At 45.2% G+C, this 22,068-nt stretch overlaps 1 protein-coding gene across 1 annotated transcript in view; it reads right to left on the bottom strand.

The window, feature by feature from the left end:
- The window catches only part of LOC115465556 (cleavage and polyadenylation specificity factor subunit 6-like), a 32,204-nt gene that overhangs the window by 4,910 nt on the left and 5,226 nt on the right, over positions 1-22,068 (bottom strand). The window contains exons 2-3 of the mRNA XM_030196106.1: positions 21,222-21,299; positions 19,756-19,881 (exon numbers count right to left, since the gene is read on the bottom strand). Of these exons, the coding sequence (XP_030051966.1) occupies positions 19,756-19,881; positions 21,222-21,280 (185 nt within the window). The 5' untranslated portion in view covers positions 21,281-21,299. The remainder of the gene's footprint in view (positions 1-19,755; positions 19,882-21,221; positions 21,300-22,068) is intronic.

Below are 22,068 nucleotides of genomic sequence, written 5' to 3'. Positions count from 1 at the left end.
GTCAGTGACCTCTGGGGGAGTGAGGGGGGTGTCATCCCTAAATCCCTACAGTGGTCATCTGGTCATTTAGGGCACCATTTTGTGTCTTGTTATAAAAACAGTTCTAGACCAAAATGTTGAAGTTTTTGCCCTAGTTCCATTATGCCTTTGAAACACCCCCAACACACCCCTTGTGATTTGGAGGCACTGCAGATGAAATGAATAGACGTCTGCAAAACAGGTTTTGAAAATACCGATTTGGACATTTTGAGAAGAAATCCATCCAAATGGTGCTTTATGAAACTTTTTGGACGTTTTTCTCTTTCGAAAATGAGCCCCATAGTAACCTATGGAACGTTGTAAGTCTAAGTGCTTTGAAAATGAGCCCTTTTATTACTCTGTGATTATTTCAAAGGGAAAAATACAATTGGATCCAAAAGAACATTCATAGCTCATAACAAAAACAAAAAAAATCCTGTCAGAGCTTCTTTTGCTCAGAGAGGATTCAGTGAGTAATAAGCTTTTTCAAAAGCAAGCTTGATCTCTTGTACTCTTTACCTCATGGCAACAGCAAAAATAATAATCCAGCCACAAGTCTGTTTTTGAAACTGGGCAAAATAATAGATGTAGAAGTGTAGGATGCAACTTTGTCAATCATTATTATTCATAACATTCCTGTGAACTGTATTACCCATGTAGCAAAGAATGCATGAAACTTATGCTTTATATATTTCAATCTTTTTTATTCAAATGACAAACCATTCAGAAATTAACACCACCCAAGACACTTCATTCCGTGTCCGGGAAAGAAATAACCATAATGTGTACAAAACCTTTCCACAACTGTTTTCTTTCTCCCGTTTTATTAACATTAGTTCACCGGTATTGCCACTTTTCGTTTTCTTCCCCCACCCTCCCCCCCTTCCCTCCCTTTACCCCCCCCCCTTTCTTTCCTTTAAAAACTGAACTACTTTCCCACTAATCCTTCACATCAACAACATCTTTAATCTTATCTACACATCTTATTTAACGTATGTCCCATTAATTGTCTTTGAAGGTTCAAAAGTTCAGAAGGTAACTACGGGCTGTTGGGGTTAGTGTCGACCAAAAGGGAGTCCAGCACCTTTGGAATTTCTTCCCAGTCTCTGAGTCTAAGTTGTGAATCCCTTGCCGTTCTACTCTCATTAGGTGCAACATCTTGCTTCTCCATTGTTGTCTTGTGGGTGATTTGGCTGAGATCCATTCTGACAGAATGACCTGCTTAGCTATGATGGTGGTTTTAAGTACAAACTCTTTGAGCCCCCCAGGGCTGGGTATGCTCAACCGTGGATGGCCAAACAACAAAGTCGCCTCACACCTCCAAGACGTGTCCCATAACTGCGAGACATATGCTGTGATGTTTCTCCAGAATTTCAAAATGCTCCTGCAGGTCCAGAACATGTGTCCTAACGTCGCTCCTTCTTCTCCACATTTTGGGCATGAGCCCCACGGGGACACACCCATATGAAAGGCTCTTCGAGGAGCTATGTATAGTCTCAATGCGAATTTATATTGTAATTCCCAATGGCACGCTGCTTTAGTTAATTGCCTGATGGAGAGGATATGTGTTTGTAACTGTGAAGCTTGTATCTTGACCGGCAGGTCCTTATTCCATTGTTCAGCCTGTCTTTTATAATCCAATTCTGCTACAGTATCTCGGATGTGCCGGTGGTGATATGTGAGTGGGACTTTTTGCTGCGCCTCCATAGAGAATGCTGATGTCAATTCTTCCTGAACGTCTTCTGCCAACCACTCCCATGGTAAGGTATCTACATAGTGTTTGAGCTGCTTATAATGAAATTCGTCTGATGTTGCAAGGTCAAACTCTTTCTGCAGCTCCAAAAATGGTTTTATCTTACTCTCGCGATTGAGCACCTGTAGAAGGTATATCACTCCTTTATTTTTCCATCTGTGGAACACTGCATACATGTTTCCAGGTGCAAAATTTCTATTTCCACATATTGACCTAAATGGTGTCACTCTTGTTGAGAACTTATGTAACCGGCATATCCAGTTCCATGTGGCTTTAGCTGACGGCATTATCCACGAGTACCTTAAAATTTCTGGTATGGGGCCACCTCCCGCATGTAGCTAATTTGTGAAATGAATCTCTGGTATCACTTGTAATTCCAAACTTGTATTAGAAAAATCCTCTGTTCCACGGAACCAGTCGTTAATGTGGCGCATTCCACAAGCCACGGTCATATGTCGTATGTTCAATAATCCCAATCCTCCGTATTCCACCGGTGTTGTTAAGGTGGATACGGGCAAACGTGCCTTTCTCCCCTGCCAAAGGAATTTCTGTAAAATTTTGTTCAAGGTCTTTTCATCTTTTTTTCTTTAAGTAGAGTGGGATAGTTTGGAATACATATAACCATTTGGGTACTATGGTCATGTTATAAAGGGCAATCCATCCTAAGAGTGTTACGGGCAGTGATCTCCACATAGCCAGCTTCTCTTCAGTCTCTTTTAGTAACCTCCTAACGCTCTCTTTATAAAGCTCTCCCAGATCTGCGGGTAATTTAATTCCTAGATATGTGATTGGTCTCTGGGTCCACGTTAAGTGTTGCGGGCCTTTCCAGGTTCCCACTGCTTCTGCATTGATTAGGAGAACGTATGATTTAGTGTAGTTTAGTCTGAACCCTGAATATTCTCCAAACCTCTCTATCCCCTTCAGTACCACCTCTAGAGAACACTTGGGGCTGGTTAGAAATAGTAGTAGATCGTCTGCATAGGCAAACACTTTCAGCCGGTGACCTGTCACCTCTATTCCCTGTATTTCTTTGTCTTGCATTAATTGTTTCAATAATGGTTCCACTGCTAGCACAAACAACAGTGGCGAGAGTGGGCACCCTTGCCTGGTCCCTCTTTGTATGGGGAATTCTTTCTCCTTCTGCCCATTTATGATCACACTGGCTCTGGGGTCCGTGTATAAGGTTTTTATAGCTCTGGCAAACCACCCTGTTATGCCTACCGTTGCTAAAACCTGGAATAGGTATGTCCAGTTTACTTGATCAAACGCTTTTTCGGCGTCTAGACTTATTACCCAAGCTGGAATATCTCTAACTTTACATGTTGCCATTGCCAACAGTAGTTTCCTCACATTGTGGGCCGCTCTCCGATTTCTAATAAACCCAACCTGCTCGGGACCGACAATATCCGGCAGACACGCCGCCAGGCGATCCGCCATAATTTTTGCCAGTAGCTTTATTTCGACATTTAATAATGATATGGGTCTGTAAGACCCAGGTCTCTCTGGTGACTTTCCTACTTTTGGAATTAGTGTTACTAAAGCTGTGTTAGCAAAAGCTGGGAGGCGGCCTTCTTGAATCACCTCTTCAAAGTAGCCTAGTAGGTGTGTCAGGGCTTCAGGGGGCAGTAATTTGTAGTATTCCCCTGGGAGTCCGTCTGGACCTGGGGCTGATCGGAGTTTTTGTGCCTTAATTGCCTTTTGCAATTCCTTTAAAGTCAGAGGTGCGTTTAAGTCTTTTGTTGATCTTGCATTTTTGGAAGTCTAGAGTTTTGGAGGTAGTTTATAAGTTCCTCCCCTTGTACGCTCTCTTGGCTCTTATATAACGTGGTAAAATATTCTGTAAAAATTTGACCAATCTGCTTATGGTCATTAGTCATTTTATCTGATTTATCTCTTAGGGTAGTCACTGCTCTAGGGCCTCCTTGGTTTTTGATTATATTTGCCAATAATCTTCCTGTTTTGTTACCAAACTTATGCAATCTATATTTATAGAACAGTGCGGATCTACTTTCTTTCTCATGTAGTAACGAATTGAGCGCTATTTGTGTTGACTTTAAAGTGTCTAAGGTGTTTCTTGACGGCCTCCGTGCATGTGCTTTCTGTGCTTTTTTGAGTTTTTCCTCCAACAACATGATTCCCGCTATTCTGCGTTTGTTTTGTTTGCTGCTATATGCAATAATGTCCCCTCTAAGGACCGCCTTTGAGGCCGACCAAAATAGAATAGGCTGTGTTTGTGCATGTGTGATGTTGTTTTGCGCATATTCTTCCCATCTGACCGCAAAGTATTTTGCAAACTTTGGGTCTGAGTACAGATGTGTTGGAAATCTCCATCCTCTACCCCTTCTTTGTCTGCGTGTGTCTCAATTTCCGCCCACACAAAAGCATGGTCCGAGATTTCTTCTGGGCCTATTTCTGCTTTTACCATCTGTGGAAAGACTGTACGTTCTACCAATATGTAGTCTAGGCGGGATTGTGAACCATGTGCTCTCGATCGGTGTGTGTATTCCTTATCTAGGGGGTGAAATGTTCTCCATATGTCAATTAGGTTAAGTTCCCTTGTGAATAAGGTCATCTCTTTAGCCCTTTTCCCAGAATGGTGTGATGAGGTACTGTTTGAGCAGTCTATCTGGGGATCAAGTACCAGATTAAAATCTCCTACTACTACCAGCTTCTCCTTTCCTTCCGTGATACACTTACTTATTAGTGTCCTTAAGAAGTTCGGCTCGTAGTTGTTTGGGCCGTAGAGGGCCACTAGTCTGAGTTCTAGACCAGGCAACCACACTTTTAATATGATATACCGCCCATCTTTCCCAGTGGCCAGCAGTGTTGCCCTGTATGTTAATCCTTTACGAAAAAGTATTGCTATCCCTCCCTTTTTCCCTTGCGCTGGCACTGCAAAAACTTCCCCCACCCACATCCTTTTTAGCTTTTTGTGTTCTATATCATTGAGGTGGGTCTCCTGAATGCATGCTATGTCTGCCTGATGTCTTTTCAGGGCAGTCAGTATTTTTGCCCGTTTGATTGGGGAGCTTACCCCTCCTATGTTCCATGTTATTATTTTAACTGGCATGTTGCTTGCCCTGAGGAACCTTTATATACGTTTTCTCTTTTCCTTTTCTCTGTCTACTTCTTTTCTGTTGTGGTGTGTGAAGGCATGTTCCTATCCCCCCTATCTCCCTCCCTTCCCTTCCCCTTAAGTTCCCTGGCTCCATCCTCTAGGTCTTGAAGATGGAATGTGGAGATCACTTACGCCCATGAGTCCATGCCCTTCTGTTCCATTGCTTAGTACGCTTATTGATGGTCTCGCATCCCCAAGTTTGTTTTTTGCCTCATTCGGCGTTGATTAGTCCAGCTTCTTGCGCTGCCGCTGTTGCTGCCACAGCTTCCTTGAATGATTTCCATTGGCCTCCAATTAACATCCTTAATGTGGCTGGAAATCTCAGTGAAAATCGTATGTCCTTCTTCGCTAAGGTTGCACATAGCGGGTGAAATTGGCGTCTTTGCTGTTGTACCTCTGTAGAAAAATCTTGAAAAATTAAGACTCTGTTTCCCTCGTGTTTTAAAGAATCTCAACGTATACGGAAGCCTTGCAAAATCTCCATCTTGTGTCGATAATTGAAGATTCTGGCCACCACCACTCTCGGTCGTGTATTATCTTCTGCTTTCCGCCCAACTCTGTGTGCTCTTTCGATTATTAGTGGGCCTATTGTATCTGTGAGTGCCAGTTCTTTTGCAAGCCAATCTTCAAGCCAACATGTTAAGTTCCGTTCCGGAACCTTCTCTGCTAGTCCGACGATTCTTATGTTGTTCCTTCTGGAACGATTTTCTAACTCTTCCAATTTTTCATGGCTCTCTCTTAGCTGTTTTGTGAGGTTTGCTATTTCTGGGCTGTAGCCTCTGCTATCGTCCTCCAAAGCAGACACTCGGGTCTCGAGATCTCCCACTCTCGTCCCTATACCATCTGATTGCGAGGCCAGGGTCTCTAGCTTCTGTTCCATCTCAGCCCATTTGGGGTCCCAGGCCCTTGCCAGTGCCGCAGTGAGTTGCAGGAGCTGTGCTTCAGAGAATCCTCCGGGTTGCGTTGAGTCTGCCTCCGCCATTTTGGATTTCTCGGGGCTGTCCGTCTTTGCTTTCTCTAGCTTTTCTTTCTTTGATGATCTTTGTGCCATCGTCCCAGATGTGTTCCTCAGGTATCTGTCCATATGTGGGGTTGTTGTCCCCATCAATATTGGGTCTGGGTCCGCGAGAATCGCCAATTATCGGGCATGGGACTCAGAGCTCCAGCAACTCGCTGCTGTTCAGCTCATGTCTCGCGTGATCTCCTCAACTTATGCTTTATATTCCTGTGCACACACAATTTAATCTATTTTTCAAAATTGAAATTGCTTACTCTAACATTTATTTTTTATTTATTGCATTGGTATCCCACATTTTCCCACCTATTTGCAGGCTCAATGTGGCTTACATAGTTTTACTAACATTGTCATTCCAGGATATCAGATACAGTTATTATTGTGCAGAGATTAAGTAGGGAAGAGAGAAGAAGGAAGGGAGGGATTAGGGTAGTTATAGAAGGTGGGCTTTCGTAACTGAGTAGGTTGGTGAGCTGGATTAGTGAGGTTATCGGTTATCGGTTCTCGTTGTAGGCTTTGTTGAAGAAGTATGTCTTCAGAGATTTGCGAAAGATGGTTATTTCGCTGATTGTTTTCAGGTCTGTAGGTAGTGCATTCCATAACTGCGTGCTCATGTAAGAGAAGGTAGTGGCATGCATCAGCTTGTATTTTAGTCCTTTACAGCTGGGGAAGTGTAGGTTGAGAAATTTGCGAGATGATCTTGTGGCGTTTCTGGGAGGTAGGTCCACAAGGTTTAGCACATATATTGGGGCGTCTGTGTGAATGATTTTGTGTACAATGGTGCAGATCTTGAATGCTATTCGTTCCTTAAGTGAGAGCCAGTGAAGTTTCTCTCTTAAGGGTTTTGCATTTTCATATTTGGTTTTTCCAAATATGAGTCTGGCGGCAGTATTCTGGGCAGTTTGGAGTTTTTTTGATAGTCTGTTCTTTACAGCAGTCCAGATGATTTAATACCATTGACTGTACCAGGGTACGGAAGATGTATCTCGGGAAGAACGGTTTTACTCTTTTGAGTTTCCACATGGAGTAGAACATCTTTTTCGTCGTGTTTTTCACGTGGGCATCAAGAGTGAGGTTTCGATCAATGGTGACTCCAAGAATTTTCAAGTTTTGTGAGACCGGAAGAGAACAGTATGGTGTGATTATGGTGGACAAATTTTTTGTGTTATATTGTGAGGTGAGCACAAGCCATTGTGTTTTTTCTGCGTTAAGCTTTAGTTGGAATGCATCTGCCCATGTCTGCATTGTTTGAAGGCTTTGGTTGATTTCATTGGTGATTTAATTTAGATCATGTTTGAACGGGATGTAGATTGTGACATCATCTGCACATATGTAGGGGTTGAGGTTGGTCTAGAAGTTTGGCTAAAGGTATCATCATTAGGTTGAATAAGTTTGATGAGAGGGGGGATCCTTGGGGGACTCCACATTCAGGTGTCCATGGGGGTGATCTGTCCGCATTCGTTGTTACTTGGTATGATCTTGTGGTCAGGAATCCTTTGAACCATTTGAGAACTGTGCCTCCTACTCTGAAGTATTCTAGTATATGTAATAGTATTTCATGATTAACCATGTCAAAGGCACTGGACATGTCGAACTGTAGGAGGAGTATGTTGTTACCAGGTGCAATTGCTTGTTTGAATGAGTTCATTGCGGACACTAGAACAGTTTCGGTGCTATGATTTGACCGAAATCCTGATTGAGATTCGTGCAGAATTGAGTGTTTATTTAGGTATTCAATGAGTTGTTTCATCACTATGCCTTCCATGAGTTTGGTTATAAGTGGAATAGATGCTAATGGGCGATAGTTGGTTAGGTCCATTGTGCTTTTCTTAGCATCTTTCGGTAGCGGAGTAAGTAGGATGTTTCCTTTATCCGTGGGAAAGAGCCCATTTTGAAGCCTGTGATTTACGTGGTTCATGAGGTCTGTTTTGAATTGTCTGGGTGCAGCTCTTATTAGACTTTTAGGGCAAATGTCTAATTTGCATTGCGATTTGGCATATTTTCCGAGCCAACGAGAGATTTCATTTGATGAGAGCGTGTCAAAGTTGGTCCATGATCGATCTGCTGGGTATTCTCTGGGGTGTGGGTCTACACATTCAAGTATGTTTGTGTAGTCCGTTATATTGGTAGGTATCATGAGTATGAGCTTTATGATTTTTTCCTTGAAGTAATTTGCAAGATTGGTTGCTGATGGGGTATCTGTTTTGTTGGAGGTAGCCGTAGTAGCGTTTAGGAGATTGTTTACGAGTGAGAAGAGTTTGTGTGTATCCTTGTAGTTTGGTCCTATTTTGGTTTTGTAGTATGTCCTTTTAGTTTGTCTGATAGTGTATTTGTATTTTCTTTGTAATTGTTTCCAGTCTTTGAGTGTGTTTTCATCTTTTTTTCTTGTTCCATGCTCTTTCTAGTCTTATTACCTGTGTTTTTAGTTCTTTCAGTTCTTCGTTAAACCATGGTATTGAGTTTTTTTCTGTGTGAGGTTCTGGTTTGAAGAGGCGCTATATTGTCTAGTATTGTTCTGCATCTGTTATCCCATTCTTGAAGAAATTGGGGTGAGTCTGTAGGTGTTGTCCATTCGTCGGTGTAGAAATGTTTCCAGAATATTAGTGGATCAATTTTGCCTCTCGTAGTATAGGTTTGTTGTTTTTGTTGTGTCTTTTTTGTTCTTCAGTGGAGGGAGAGGTTTACACTGTAGTGATCGGCCCATGGCCTGGCTGTCCATTTTGTGTCTATTAGTGTGAGATTCGGTTCTAATGAGAATTTGTGGGTGATGATGTCTAGTGTATGTCCTTTGTTATGGGTGGGTTGCGTGTTTGGCCAGTGGAGCTCCCATAGTTGGAGGAAGTCTTTGCATTCGCGTACACTGCTTGAGTTAGTATCTTCAAGGTGAAGGTTGATGTCTCCTGCTATGAGAAGGTTCTGGGTGGAAACACAAGTATTCGATATGAAATCCAGAAAGTGCGTTTATGAGTCTTGCCAATTGCCCGGGGGTCTGTAAAATAAGATTAGGTTTAGGTGATCATGTAGGTTGGGGTGGTTGATTCTGACTGAGGCTATTTCGAGTTGGGGGAGAATAGATTCTGCTGCTGTTGTGACTGTGAATTGAGATTTATAGATTATTGCTATGCCTCCTCCTCTTTTTCCTTCTCTTGTCCAGTGGGTAATTTTGTATCCTGGAGGACAGAGCTCTAAGATTATTGGATCTTTGGGGTCATGGATCCAAGTTTCGCTGATAAGAAGGAAGTCGAGATGGTCATCTGTAATCCAGTTGGTTAGTATTGTGGTTTTATTGACTGCCGATCTGGCATTGATGTATCCTATTTGTATTTGTTGGTGGTGTTCAGTTGGGTTTGAGGCAGTGGTAATTTTTATGAGTTGTCTCCCGTCCACGTGTCATCATCAGAAGTGCCTTAAACTAGATCTTCTAGGAGAGATTTCTTCCATGCACAGGTAGACTAATGTCAGTACTGCAAAGGGCCCCTTATTTTATTTCTAGATAACTAGTTTTAGGAGACATCAACTCTTAGGGGACGCAGGAGGGCTTTTACTGTCCTTAGAGATCATCTATTAAAACGTAAGTTCCTTTGCTTTCTCAGAGGACAAGCAGGATATCGAGCCCCCCCCCCCCCAAATGGGCATTCCTAGCTATAAGCTACCTTCTACTAAAAAAGGGCAAAACATAACAGTGAAAACGAGACACAATCTTAGGGAGGAAGGACGTCACTGTCCAAATACACACACCTACCTCTGAAAAACGGAGAAAAGGATCCCTGCAATACTACACCTGCAGCTCTAACACCTGCCTAGCTGAGGTGATAACCACCAGAAAGACTGCCTTGAAGGTGAGATCTTTTAAGGACAACCAATCGAGAGGCTCAAATGGCGGACTCTACAATGTGCGCAGAACCAGGTCCAGATTCCACAAAGGAAGGACTACCTGGAGTAGAAGGCCACAAATGCTTAACCCTCCCCCTTGAAGGAAATGGACAATATCTGGGTGAGCTGCCGAGGAGCCCTGTGACCCCAGGAGCAGGCCAGAGCCGCCACCTGGACCTTCAAAGAACTCAGGGACACTTATCCAGGCCGTCCAGCAAAAAGGCCAGAGCGGATGCCTCTGTGGTTATAGGTCATTAGCTGGATCAAGTCCGCATACTATGCGCATCTGGGCCAGTCCGCAGCCACCAGGACCACCGGCTCCGGATATCGGGGACGTTTGCATTGGTTCCGCGCTATGAGATCGATCACAGGGGCTCCCCGACGCTCCGTGATTTGAGCAAACACAGCTCCTGAGCAAATGCTGCCTGAAGAAGTCTGCCTGGACATTCAGGGACACCGCTACATGTGCAGCTGCAAGTAGAGACAGGGCCGCTTCCTTCACCAGAGGAGTGCTCTTGGTACCCCCCCCGCCTGTTGACATACGCCACAGCCATAGCACTGTCAGAAAGCTCACGCATCATCTGGCCCCGAAGAAGGAATACAAACTCCCAAAGGGCCAACTGAATCACTCTCAGTTCCAAGCAGTAGATTGACCAGGATGCCTCCACCGGAGACCAAGTTCCCTGAGCCGTCTGCACCAGATGAGCACCCTAGCTCAACAGGGTGGCGTTTATGGTGACTAACACCCATGCTGGAGTCATCAGACATGGAAAATCGGGCCTGAGCTGACCATGTGTGCCGGACAAGACAGTCACCCAAAAGAGGTGACCAATGACTAAGCAGAGTCAACTGGAGGGGATGCATTACGATTTCTCGCCCATGGAACCACATCCAAGATGACCACCATATAGCCCAACACCTGCATGTAATATCTTGCACACGGAAGGGGGGGGGGGGGGCAGCTGCAGCACGTTCTCCATTTGACCCTGAAGCTACAGCCTCTGTGCCGAAAGGAAGGTCACCGTGTCCTCCCGGGTACCGAGCACCACCCTCAGGTTCTCCAGACACTGGGAGGGAGAAAAGTGGCTGGGCAAATTGACTACCCAACCAAGGAAGCACAGGAGACCAACTACCTGTTCTGTTGCCCGCAAGCTTTCCTCATATGATGATGGCCGAATCAGCCAGTCATCCAGGTAAAGATAAACTTGGACCCCCTCCCGCTGGAGGAAGGCCGCGACAACCACCATGACCTTGGAGAAAGTATGGGGTGCTGTTGCAAGACCAAAGGGCATCACTTGGAATTGAAAGTGCTACTACTACTACTACTACTATTTAGCATTTCTATAGCGCTACAAGGCGTACGCAGCGCTGCACAAACATAGAAGAAAGACAGTCCCTGCTCAAAGAATTTACAATCTAATAGACAAAAAATATAAAGTAAGCAAATCAAATCAATTAATGTGTAAAGGAAGGAGGAGAGGAGGGTAGGTGGAGGCGAGTGGTTACAAGTGGTTACGAGTCAAAAGCAATGTCAAAGAGGTGGGCTTTCAATCTAGATTTAAAGGTGGCCAAGGATGGGGCAAGACGTAGGGGCTCAGGAAGTTTATTCCAGGCGTAGGGTGCAGCGAGACAGAAGGCGCAAAGTCTGGAGTTGGCAGTAGTGGAGAAGGGAACAGATAAGAAGGATTTATCCATGGAGCGGAGTGCACGGGAAGGGGTGTAGGGAAGAATGAGTGTGGAGAGATACTGGGGAGCAGCAGAGTGAGTACATTTATAGGTTAGTAGAAGAAGTTTGAACAGGATATGAAAATGGATAGGGAGCTAGTGAAGCAACTTGAGGACAGGGGTAGTATGAGTAAAGCGACCCTGGCGGAAGACAAGACGGCAGCAGAGTTTTGAACCGATTGGAGGGGGGAAAGATGACTAAGTGGGAGGCCAGCAAGAAGCAGATTGCAGTAGTCTAAACGAGAGGTGACAAGGGTGTTGATGAGGGTTTTGGTAGAGTGCTCGGAAAGAAAGGGGATGTTGTAAAGAAAGAAATGACAGGTCTTGGCGATCTGCTGGATATGATCAGAGAAGGAGAGAGAAGAGTCAAAGATGACCCCAAGGTTTCGAGCTGAGGAGACAGGGAGAATGAGAGAGCCATCAACAAAAACAGAAAACGGGGGGAGTGGGGAGGTGGGTTTGGGGGGAAAAAATGAGAAGCTCTGTTTTGGTCATATTTAATTTCAGGTGGCATTGAGACATCCAGACAGCAATGTCAGACAAGCACGCTGAAACTTTGGTTTGGATGCAAGGTGAGATATCAGGGGTAGAAAGGTAGATTTGGGAGTCATCAGCATAGAGATGGTAGGAAAAGCCATGGGATGAGATTAATGAACCAAGGGAAGAAGTGTAGATAGAAAAGAGGAGGGGACCAAGAACAGAACCCTGAGGTACGCTGACAGGCAGAGGGATAGAAGTAGAAGAGGATCCACCAGAGTGAACACTGAAGGTGCGGAGGGAGAGGTAGGAAGAGAACCAGGAAAGGACAGAGCCCTGGAATCCAAGTGAGGACAGGGTATCGAGGAGTATGCTGTGATCGACAGTGTCAAAAGTAGCGGAAAGATCAAGAAGAATGAGGATGGAATAGAGACCTCTGGATTTAGCCAGTAATAGGTCATTGGAGACTTTAGTAAGCGCAGTTTCGGTTGAGTGGAGAGGGCGAAAACCAGATTGTAGTGGGTCAAGAATAGCATGTGAGGAGAGAAAATCAAGGCAGCGGCGGTGAACAGCACGCTCAAGTAATTTGGAGAGAAAGGGAAGGAGGGAGATGGGTCGGTAATTAGAAGGACAAGTAGGGTCGAGTGAAGGCTTCTTAAGGAGAGGTGTGACCACAGCATGTTTAAAGGCAGCAGGGACAGTTGCAGTGGAAAGTGAGAGGTTGAGAATGTGACAGATAAAAGGAATAAGAGCAGGAGAGATGGCATTAAGAAGGTGGGTGGGAATGGGATCAGAGGAACAGGTGGTACATTTTGAGGAAGAAAGGAGAAGTGTAGTTTCCTCAATAGTAACTTCAGGAAAGGAGGAAAGGGAATGAGGGGGAGGAGAGAGAGGGGAACGGACTAGTGGAGGGAGAGGTGGTGAGGTAGAGAAAGCAAGGTTTATCTTTTGAACCTTGTTGTGAAAGAATTCAGCAAGGGTCTGAGGAGATAATGAAGGGGGAGTTGGGGGAAGGGGCACCTTGAGGAGAGAGTTCAATGTGGTGAAGAGAAGTCGAGGGTTAGAGTCAAGAGAGTTGGTCAGTTGGATATAATAATCCTGTTTGGCGCGTAAAAGAGCAGATTGGAAGGAAGTCAGCATGAACTTAAAGTGTAAGAAATCAGCAAGGGCCCGAGATTTCCGCCAGAGGCGTTCGGCGGAGCAGGTACAGGAACGTAGGTAGCGGATATTAGAAGTCAGCCAAGGCTGGTGTTTTGTACGCCTTATAGGGCGGGTCATCAAAGGTGCAAGAGTGTCTAAGGCAGAGGATAGAGTATTGTTGTGAGAAGAAACAGCCTCATTGACAGACGTGGATGGTGCCACAGTAGAGAGGAGGTTTGAAACATGGGAGGATAGAGATGAAGGGTCAATATCGTGAAGATTCCTAGATAAATTAGATAAGATAGGACGGGACTGGGAGGGAGGAGATTTAAGTGTGAAAGTTATAAGATGGTGATCAGAGAGGGGAAGATCAGAGGCAAGGAAACTAGAGGGTGAACAGTTGGAGGAGAAGATGAGATCAAGACAGTGACCATTTTGATGAGTGGGGGAGGTGGAGCATAGTTGGAGATTAAAGGAGGATGTTAAAGCGAGTAACCTGGAAATATAAGAGTTGGGAGATCCAAGATGGCTGCGGTATGATTGGCGTCAGCGGACGCGATACATTTCAGCTCTAGTTGACACTAGAAGGAGAGCCTTACCTGCCGTTCGCGATGGGTAAGAGACGGGGGAAGGTCAGGGAGATTCCCTCTCTCCCTGGAAGTAAACCCCCGCTCCAACAGTCGACGCTCGAGCGGTTTGGAATCGCCTCCGGTTCAGAAGTGACATCTACTCCTGCTGCTGGAGCCAGCGTATCGGAGCTGGCCAACAGTGTTAACGGGGCCTCCCTGAGCCCTGTTCTGCGTGCAGCGCCCCCTCAACCAGGAAGTGAGCGCTTCGTGATGAGTCCTGCTGCTCAAACCCCGAATGGAGAAGAGAGCATTCAGGGAGGGAACCTACACTAAGCCGGGATAAATGCTGCCAGCCCGAATATACCAGAGGGTAGTTCTGCTCCTGTAGTTTCTACTACAATTGTGAGTATCCTGGAACAAACTGCTAGAGCACCTCAACTGGTTTTCGAGGGAAAAGAAAAACCTGCTGTAGTGACGCTTGAGTCACTTTGGGAACTGAATTCTTCCACTCTCTCTGCCCTACAGACTTTGATAGCAAAGAATACTGAAAGTATCAAGGCTATAGCCGAAACTGCATTAAAACAATTACAAATTAATGATTACCAAGCCATGGAGGTTAAAACTCTTTCTGAAAAATTTGCTAAAATGGAACTTGTGGAACAATCTTTGGTTAAGGACAGGTGTTTTGCCTCTAAGCGCTTGGAGTATTTGGAGAATCAATCAAAGAGACTTAACCTGCGTATTATAAACTTTCCAAAATCACCACTTATTACTTCAGTACAAATGGTTAAGAAATATTTAGTGGAGGTTCTGGGAATGACTGATAGTTCACTACCACCTATTACAAGAGCATATTATTTACAGAGTACTGGTAAAGTACTAGAAAATTTAAATCCTTCAGGTGGAATGAATCTAACTGAGTTCCTAGAATCCTCTCTGGAGGTGGTCACGCAAAGGTTAACTTTGTTGGTGACATTTGCTCTTGAGATAGATAGAGATGCAGTGCTCAGGCTGTCCTTGAGACATCTTAATTCTTTATTTTTGGGCTCAAAAGTAAGGGTTTTCCCGGACCTTTCCAGGGAAACCCAGAAGAGACGAAAGTTATTTTTATTACTGCGCTCAAGGGTAGTAGCACTTGGTGCAAATTTTCAATTAAAGTTTCCTTGTGTTTGCAGGATTCTATACCAAACAAAGCAATTTCAGTTTTTTGAACCCAGTCAATTGGAGGATTTTTTGAAAAGCAAAGAGGGTGTGATTGTGAAAATTTAGAACCAAATGTATCACAGTATAGCAGCTTGGAATAGCTCATTCTGAATATGACGCAATCTGTTGATAGTTATAATTGATTGAGCTTTGTTTAGCTTATAGTATATATAATTTTCCTCTTGGGTCAATTACATTTACTTGTGGACGATAGGCATTACTTGCTTTTTAGTATTATGATTTTGTAATTAAAGATGTTATTATTGCATGTATCGTGTAATATTCAAGATTGATTGAATATGTATAATGAAAAAATTAGAAAAATAAAAATAAAAAAAAAAATAAAAAAAGGAAATATAAGAGTTGGAAGGATCATTTGCAGGAATATTAAAGACACCAAGGATGAGAGAGGGGGAGGAAGGATCATGGAAGAAGGCAAGCCAGGCATCACATCACTGAGAAAGTATGAAAGGGACTTATCAGGGGGACGATAAATGACCGCTATTCGCAGAGGCAGAGGAGAGAAAAGGCGGATAGAGTGGACTTCAAAGGAGGAAAAACAGTGAGATTGAGGTGGAAGAAGGGGTTGAAATCTGGAAGAGGGAGAGAGAAGTAGTCCAACACCGCCCCCGCGACCAGCAGGGCGAGGAGTATGTGAAAAAAGATAACTGCCATGGCAGAGGGCTGCGACTGAAGCAGAGTCATCAGGGCAGAGCCAGGTTACTGTTATGGCGAGCAGATGGAGGTGACGCGAGATAAAGAGGTCATGGATATAGGGGAGTTTGTTACAGATAGAGCGGGCATTCCATAGGGCGCAAGAGAAGGGCAGAGAAGAGGAGGGGAGTAGAGGAATAGAGATGAGGTTAGAGAGGTCACGGTGATATCTGTAGAGTTTAGATAATAGTTGGTGAGGAGGGCCAGGATTGGGATTGATGTCACCAGCTGAGAGTAAGAGAAGGAGTAAAAGAGAGCGGAGGAGAGTAGGAGAGGTGTGGCCACGAAGGCGTCAAAGGCGAGAGGTATTTAGGTGGAATGGGGAAGGCAAAATGGAGGGAAGAAAGAGACGGAGATTAAAAACCAAGAGGGAGGAAGAGGGTGGGAGAGAAGGTGAGGTGATGAAGTCAATGGATGGGCAGTGAGTTCCTGTAGCGGAGAGAGGTAGGGGATGAGGGAAAAGATTAGGAAAGGACAGAGCTAGGAAGAGAATGTGAATAGGGGCCATAAACGATTGAGGTACTTTAGCAACTGGAAAAAGATTAGATGCGGAGGCCCGGAGTGGATCGGAGTGGACCTGGGTGTCACCCCGGAGAAGGCTGTAAGGATATGCTGACCCAGCACTTCAAACCTGAGGAAATGCTGATGAGGGGGCCAAATAGGGATGTGTAAGTAGGCCTCCTTGAGATCCAGAGAAATCAAATATTCGCCCAGTTGTACAGCTGCGAGCACTGACAAGGTCTCTATCCGAAAATGACCGACTCTGAGGGCTCTGTTCACATACTTGAGATTGAGCATGGGACAAAGGAACCTGCCCTTCCTGGGCAACACGATATAAACTGAGTAATGGCCGAGACCAACAATGGTATGGAAAGAACCACCCCCAAACGAAAAAAGCTGGAGAGAGTCTCTTTGACAACAGCCGCCACCTTTGCAGGAGCCTTGCAAGGGGACTCCATGAAAAAGTCAGACAGAGCTCGTGTGAACTCTAGTTTGTATCTGTCTTGGATCACTTCCAACACACATTTGTCCAATGTAACCCTGGCCCATCCCCCCAAAAGACGTGACAGCCATCCCCCTATGACCAGAAGGAGATGGACCAGGGACCCATCACTGGGACACTCAGACGGTGGGTGCAGCTCTAGAGGTGGAGGCGCCAGAGCGCCGGTTCCCCCAAAAGAACTGCATCTTCTGCTGAAAACGTAGTCTCTAAAACGCCATGGAGCGGCCTGGGCAGTAATGCTTAGCCTCATGGGAACGGATCGGAACACAAGGAACAGGGCCTTCTGTTTGACTTCTGACAAGCGCTGGCCCTTGAACTCTCCCAGGTCTTTAACTACCTTTTCTAGGTCCTCTCCAAAGAACAGCTTCCTGTCAAATGAGACTTTGAGGCTGCATCAGCCACCCAATGCCGCAGCCAAAGCAAGCGGCGAGCCGTTACTGCCGAGAACTCCTTAGCTGAAGTGCAGAGGAGATCAATGATCTGCCAAGTAGGCCAGACCAGCTTCCAAGGACAGCAACAAACGAATGAACTTGTCTGTTGAGACAGCCTTCTGCACCCAGAAGCAGCACGCCTGGGCAGCGTAAGAACCACAAACAGAGGCCTGAAGATACAAGGTTGCAACCTCGAACGACATCTTGATGGAAGACTCCCAACTTTCAGTCTCGCACACCTTTAACGGCCGTACTGCCTTCCACTGGCAAAGTGGTCTTCTTTGAGACTGCAGTGATCAAAGAATCCACCTTAGGAAGATGCAAAGATTCCAGATCCCCTGTGAGCAGCGGGTACAGCCGGGCCATGGTCCGAACCACCTGCAACTCAGCGTTTGGTGTATTCCACTGAGTTGAAATGAGGACCTTCATGGCCTCATGAATATGAAATGTTCTAGGAGTCTGGCGAAGAAATGTCCAGAACCTGCAGCCTAGATAATAAAAGAAGGAAGCTCCTCTTTTCGAAAATGCTGCACCGCCATGGGGTCATCACCCTCATCTGGCGACAGATTCCCCCCTTCACCCTCATCTGGCGACAGCTTCCCCCCTCCTGCAAAGGATCTCAAAGGGCCTGGAACGAATCACTGGATATGTGGCCATCATCCACATCAGATACCACTGAAATTTCCACCAAGTCCTACTGGGCCTCCAACAGTGACCACTTAGTTAACAGAGACAGAAGGAGCCCCATGCCCCCCCCTCCATGAACCATGCAGGAAAGGAGAAACCTGCGACCCTCCAAACGGTTTCAGTAAAAAGGCCTTGTGCAGAACGGAGAAACCTGTGACCCTCCAGGCAGTTTCAGTAAAAAGGCCTTGTGCATCAAAAGCACAAACTCGGGTGAAAGTAAGGTTCCTCAACTCCCAAGCACTCATTGCCACTCTCAAGTGGTCTGCAATTGGGCGATCCCAGCCACAAAGCCAAAGCTGACTCCAGCTGACTACCAGCCACCTGTGCGTCAGGTTCACCATTCGGCGGGAGTGAAAACAAATGACACCCAAAAGCCCAGAGGAGCCAGAACTGTATCAGGCTCCCCCGAAGCAGCCGTAAGTTGCCCTCAGGCTGCTACTGGCCCTGCACAGCTACCCCAGACACTGCTCTCCGATTCCCACACTAGGAGCAGTGCTTCACGGATTCAGATGGCGTTGCTATGCCCAGAGAGCTACCAGAAAGATGGCTGTGATTTCAGACGGACACCGACCCCCTTTGTGCCGCTGCCGGTATGCTCAACAGCTGACGGCTTCCTCATGCTCGCCATTTTGGGACTGACCGTAGCCACAACTTGCGCCTCAGGATCTTCAATGTTTAGAGCCTCCAAGGTGCGGGAGATGAGCGAAGGAAGCTCATCCCGATGAAAGAGCCGTACCGCAGAAGGATCATCAGATTCTTCCTGGGGACCCTCATTATCCTCTAACTCATCCACCCGAGGACGTAAGGACCCCCCCCCCCCCAGAGCCAGTGCCCACCGAACGGGGGCCAGAGAGGGGCCCCAGCGACCCCACCTCTGAAGTGGCATCCAGACACTGCCTCTCTAAAACCAGATTCTCTGCAAAATGCAACAAGGTCACATCACCATCCAGAGACGGGACCTCCTTGGCGGGGGCCACAGGAGAATGAGGGGATGAGTAAAGCCCTTGTTTAATAAGTTGTCATGATGTAGCAGAAGGACAAACTCCGGTGAAAAAAATTCCCCGAGCCAGAAGCCGCAGCAGCCTGAGCAGAAGGTGATACTGCAGCTTGAACTCCCCCACCCCCGGCGCTAAATTGAAAGTTAAGGCAGACCACAAAGCATCCCACTGCAGTCACAGGCTGTGAGGCGGGAACCGCATCAGCGGATGCTAAAAAGAAATGGCGCATACACCCAAACCGTCAAAGCAGGAATTGGACAGCTCCAGTGAAAGCCATCACCACTGCCTGACTGGCATGCCCTGCACCATGAGCACAGTTTGATGGTCTCTGCGGCCATAATAGTGCTTTCCCCAAAACGGAGCTGCAACTACTCACCAGCAGCGTGCTGCACTCTTCCAGCGCACAGCAGGGGTTCTAAGGGAAGACTGCTGGCAAAATAACTGCAGATTGAATCTCCCGAAAAGAGCCGTCTCTTTCCTTTTTTTTTTTTTTTAAACAGCTGAGCACAGTTTTATATTACTTTTTGGTAAGGAAAGCTATAACAGCTCAGACAGAGGGAGAATGGGGTCCACAGGGTGAGGCAGAGACCCAGAACACTAAGTATGCCTCTAAAGCCGGTACAAAATCCAGACACCCCCAATCTCAACTGGCCAGAGAGGCTCAGGGGTTGACCCAGGAGCTGCCGAGATGCCGTCTACCAACTGGGTTGAAAAGCACTGCCCTAAGAGCTGGGTCGTTATTGAAAATATAATACATCTGCTCTACTTTGAGAGGAATTATGGGTCAATGCAACCCGTTAACCACACAAACTGGATATCAATGGAAAGCACTTATTGTGCTGTAAAAGATGTTTGGTTTACCAACCACACGTGAAATAACATCTTTGTAGTTTGAAAGAACCCCCACCAAACTCCTCTGGTCACAGAGATGTCACAACTATGGCAGTATGGTTTTGAAGGCAAGAATATTTTTCAAAAATGTCCACAGAAACAATTGGCAATAAATGAATGATGATTTATTTAAATGTTACCTGCTAAGTCTCTTGCCATTAGCTACTTTGCCTCTATTGTTCGCTCTGCCAATGATGACTTGTACCTTCATTCCCATTCCTCCTCTACTGCCACGGCCTCCTCTTCCTGCCCGACCACCTTGTCCCCTGAATTTGAAAAAGAAAAATTAGCCTCGTGGAACATAAATAATGCTTTCAATTATCACATATTTTCACTAATGAATTTAGTGATTGTGAATCATGTTGAACACCAGAAAGCTCTATTTTTCCAGAGAACAAGTACAGCAGAGACAGCAGCAATTCGCGACACTCTCTTAGAAAGAGTCAGATCTGAGGGCTGTTCCCCATAAATTGGAGGCTGGGAAATCATGGGATTATTTGTATTAGAAAGAACAGTTTACCCTTTTGATAAAATGCCATTGGCCGAATTAGAATTCAAGATTCAACCATCCATTTTAAATATTTTTTTACTATGTCTATGATTAATGCATTTGTCTTTTACTATACTGTTTTGAGTTTTTGCTTAAGAAGGGGACAATAAATTTAACAAAAAACAAAGCAATACTAAAAAGAAATTCCATCTGTATGCCTGTTCAATATCTGGCAGACTGGCATTTTAAACAGTTTTTGGCAAACTGATTTTTGTGATATGGGCACCTGTACTCAAAGAACCAAAATTTTATTTAACCTATAATAGATGCATTTTTCTGTTTTACAAGAAAATTAGATTACATCTTCATTTTGGGCTCTGTGATTCTCTTACCCAAGACCAAAAACTGTTAGCTTACTGGGAAAATAGTATCATGAAATACAAATATATACATTTCCATGGTTGCCAAGGAAAACAAAAAAGGAAAAATGACTATGTAAAGCAATATATCATGTCTTATTGTAAGCCACATTGAGTCTGCAAATAGGTGGGAAAATGTGGGATACAAATGCAACAAATAAATAAGGATGCCCCTTAATGATAGTACTGTAAGACTACCACTAGGAGTCATCAGAGCCATTTTAGATTGTGGAACAAAGGAGGGGGACCACTCCCACTCAGCTCTAACAGACTACCAATGGTGACCCCTGGGTTCCAGGGTGCGGGGGAATTGGATTGGGAGGAAAGATGTCAAGGAGGGGGAGAATGAGCTGCTGCAGCAATTTTTAAAAATGTTTCTATTTATTTATTTTTGAGCAGGTCCACATCACGTTGCAAACCTGCACTATCTGCCATTGCACATAATGCAGTGCATGTGCAGTGTGTATGCCCTGAGCAGTAAATGCAGGGCAAATGATGGGCATGCCACCAACATGTAGTACAATCTTTGTACTTACCATGCCCTAATTTTGCACCTAATGCAGAGTTAGTACATAAACTTATCACACTTTAGTGATAGAGCCTCCTGTGATACATATGACGTGCACAGTCTCAACAGTTAAGTGGAATCAATTTAATAATTATCCATTTGTTAACATTTTGAAAAGCAGCAACTTACCTGCTAGTTTTAACATCTGGTATTTCTGTATTCTCAGTGGCTAGATCACCTTGATCCATGACACCTTGCGGTCCTATCCTATCAAACAGAGTGCATACACAGGTTCAAACATTGTAGCATGCAGGCAAAAAAACTCTGGGTTCATTTTTGAGTTTTTCTGACTTTCTCTGAATCTCAGGTATATTTTTTGATTAATTTCAGCCACTCATTCTACTAAAATTTTTTAAACTTTTTTATGTGCACAAATCTATTGTCCATGTTAAGTGATAGTGTGACGAATTGATTCAGTATATGTTCACCCAAGAAGCCCTTTTACTAAATTACAGTAAAATTAGCACTTGCTGCACATTTAACTCAAACATTAACATGCAGTAAATGCAAAGCCCACGAAGTAAATGCAGGGGCATGCCCTGCATTTATCACACAGGGTAAACTTATCTCATGGCCCCCATGTTACCTCAAATGACAACACAGGATTACCCATGCTACCAGTACAGGTAATGTGGTGCGGGTCCACTAAAAGATAAATAATGAATTTGCGTATGGTGCACCATCCTCCACATGCCTCCCTGAGAGCCAATTCCCCCCACCCCACTGACAGAAACCTGACCCCCCCCATCAGACCCCCAGAACCCCTTCCCAATCAGGCAGCTGCAGCACCCTGACAACAACCCAACGATCAGAACCCCCAACACAGAATCAGCTCCTCTACACAAAATACCCTTCCCCCTGGACCCAACACTCTTCCACCCCTCCTCCAATCATCATTGGTGGCAATGGGTCCCAGGCTGCAGTGATATCCCTTTGCTGCCACCCAGGTTGGCATTAATGACCCCTATGGCAGTCT

Source organism: Microcaecilia unicolor, chromosome 3 (genome assembly GCF_901765095.1).
Source record: "Microcaecilia unicolor chromosome 3, aMicUni1.1, whole genome shotgun sequence".
Taxonomy (NCBI): Eukaryota; Metazoa; Chordata; class Amphibia; order Gymnophiona; family Siphonopidae; genus Microcaecilia; species Microcaecilia unicolor.
This window is presented reverse-complemented; position numbering and strand designations above follow the sequence as displayed.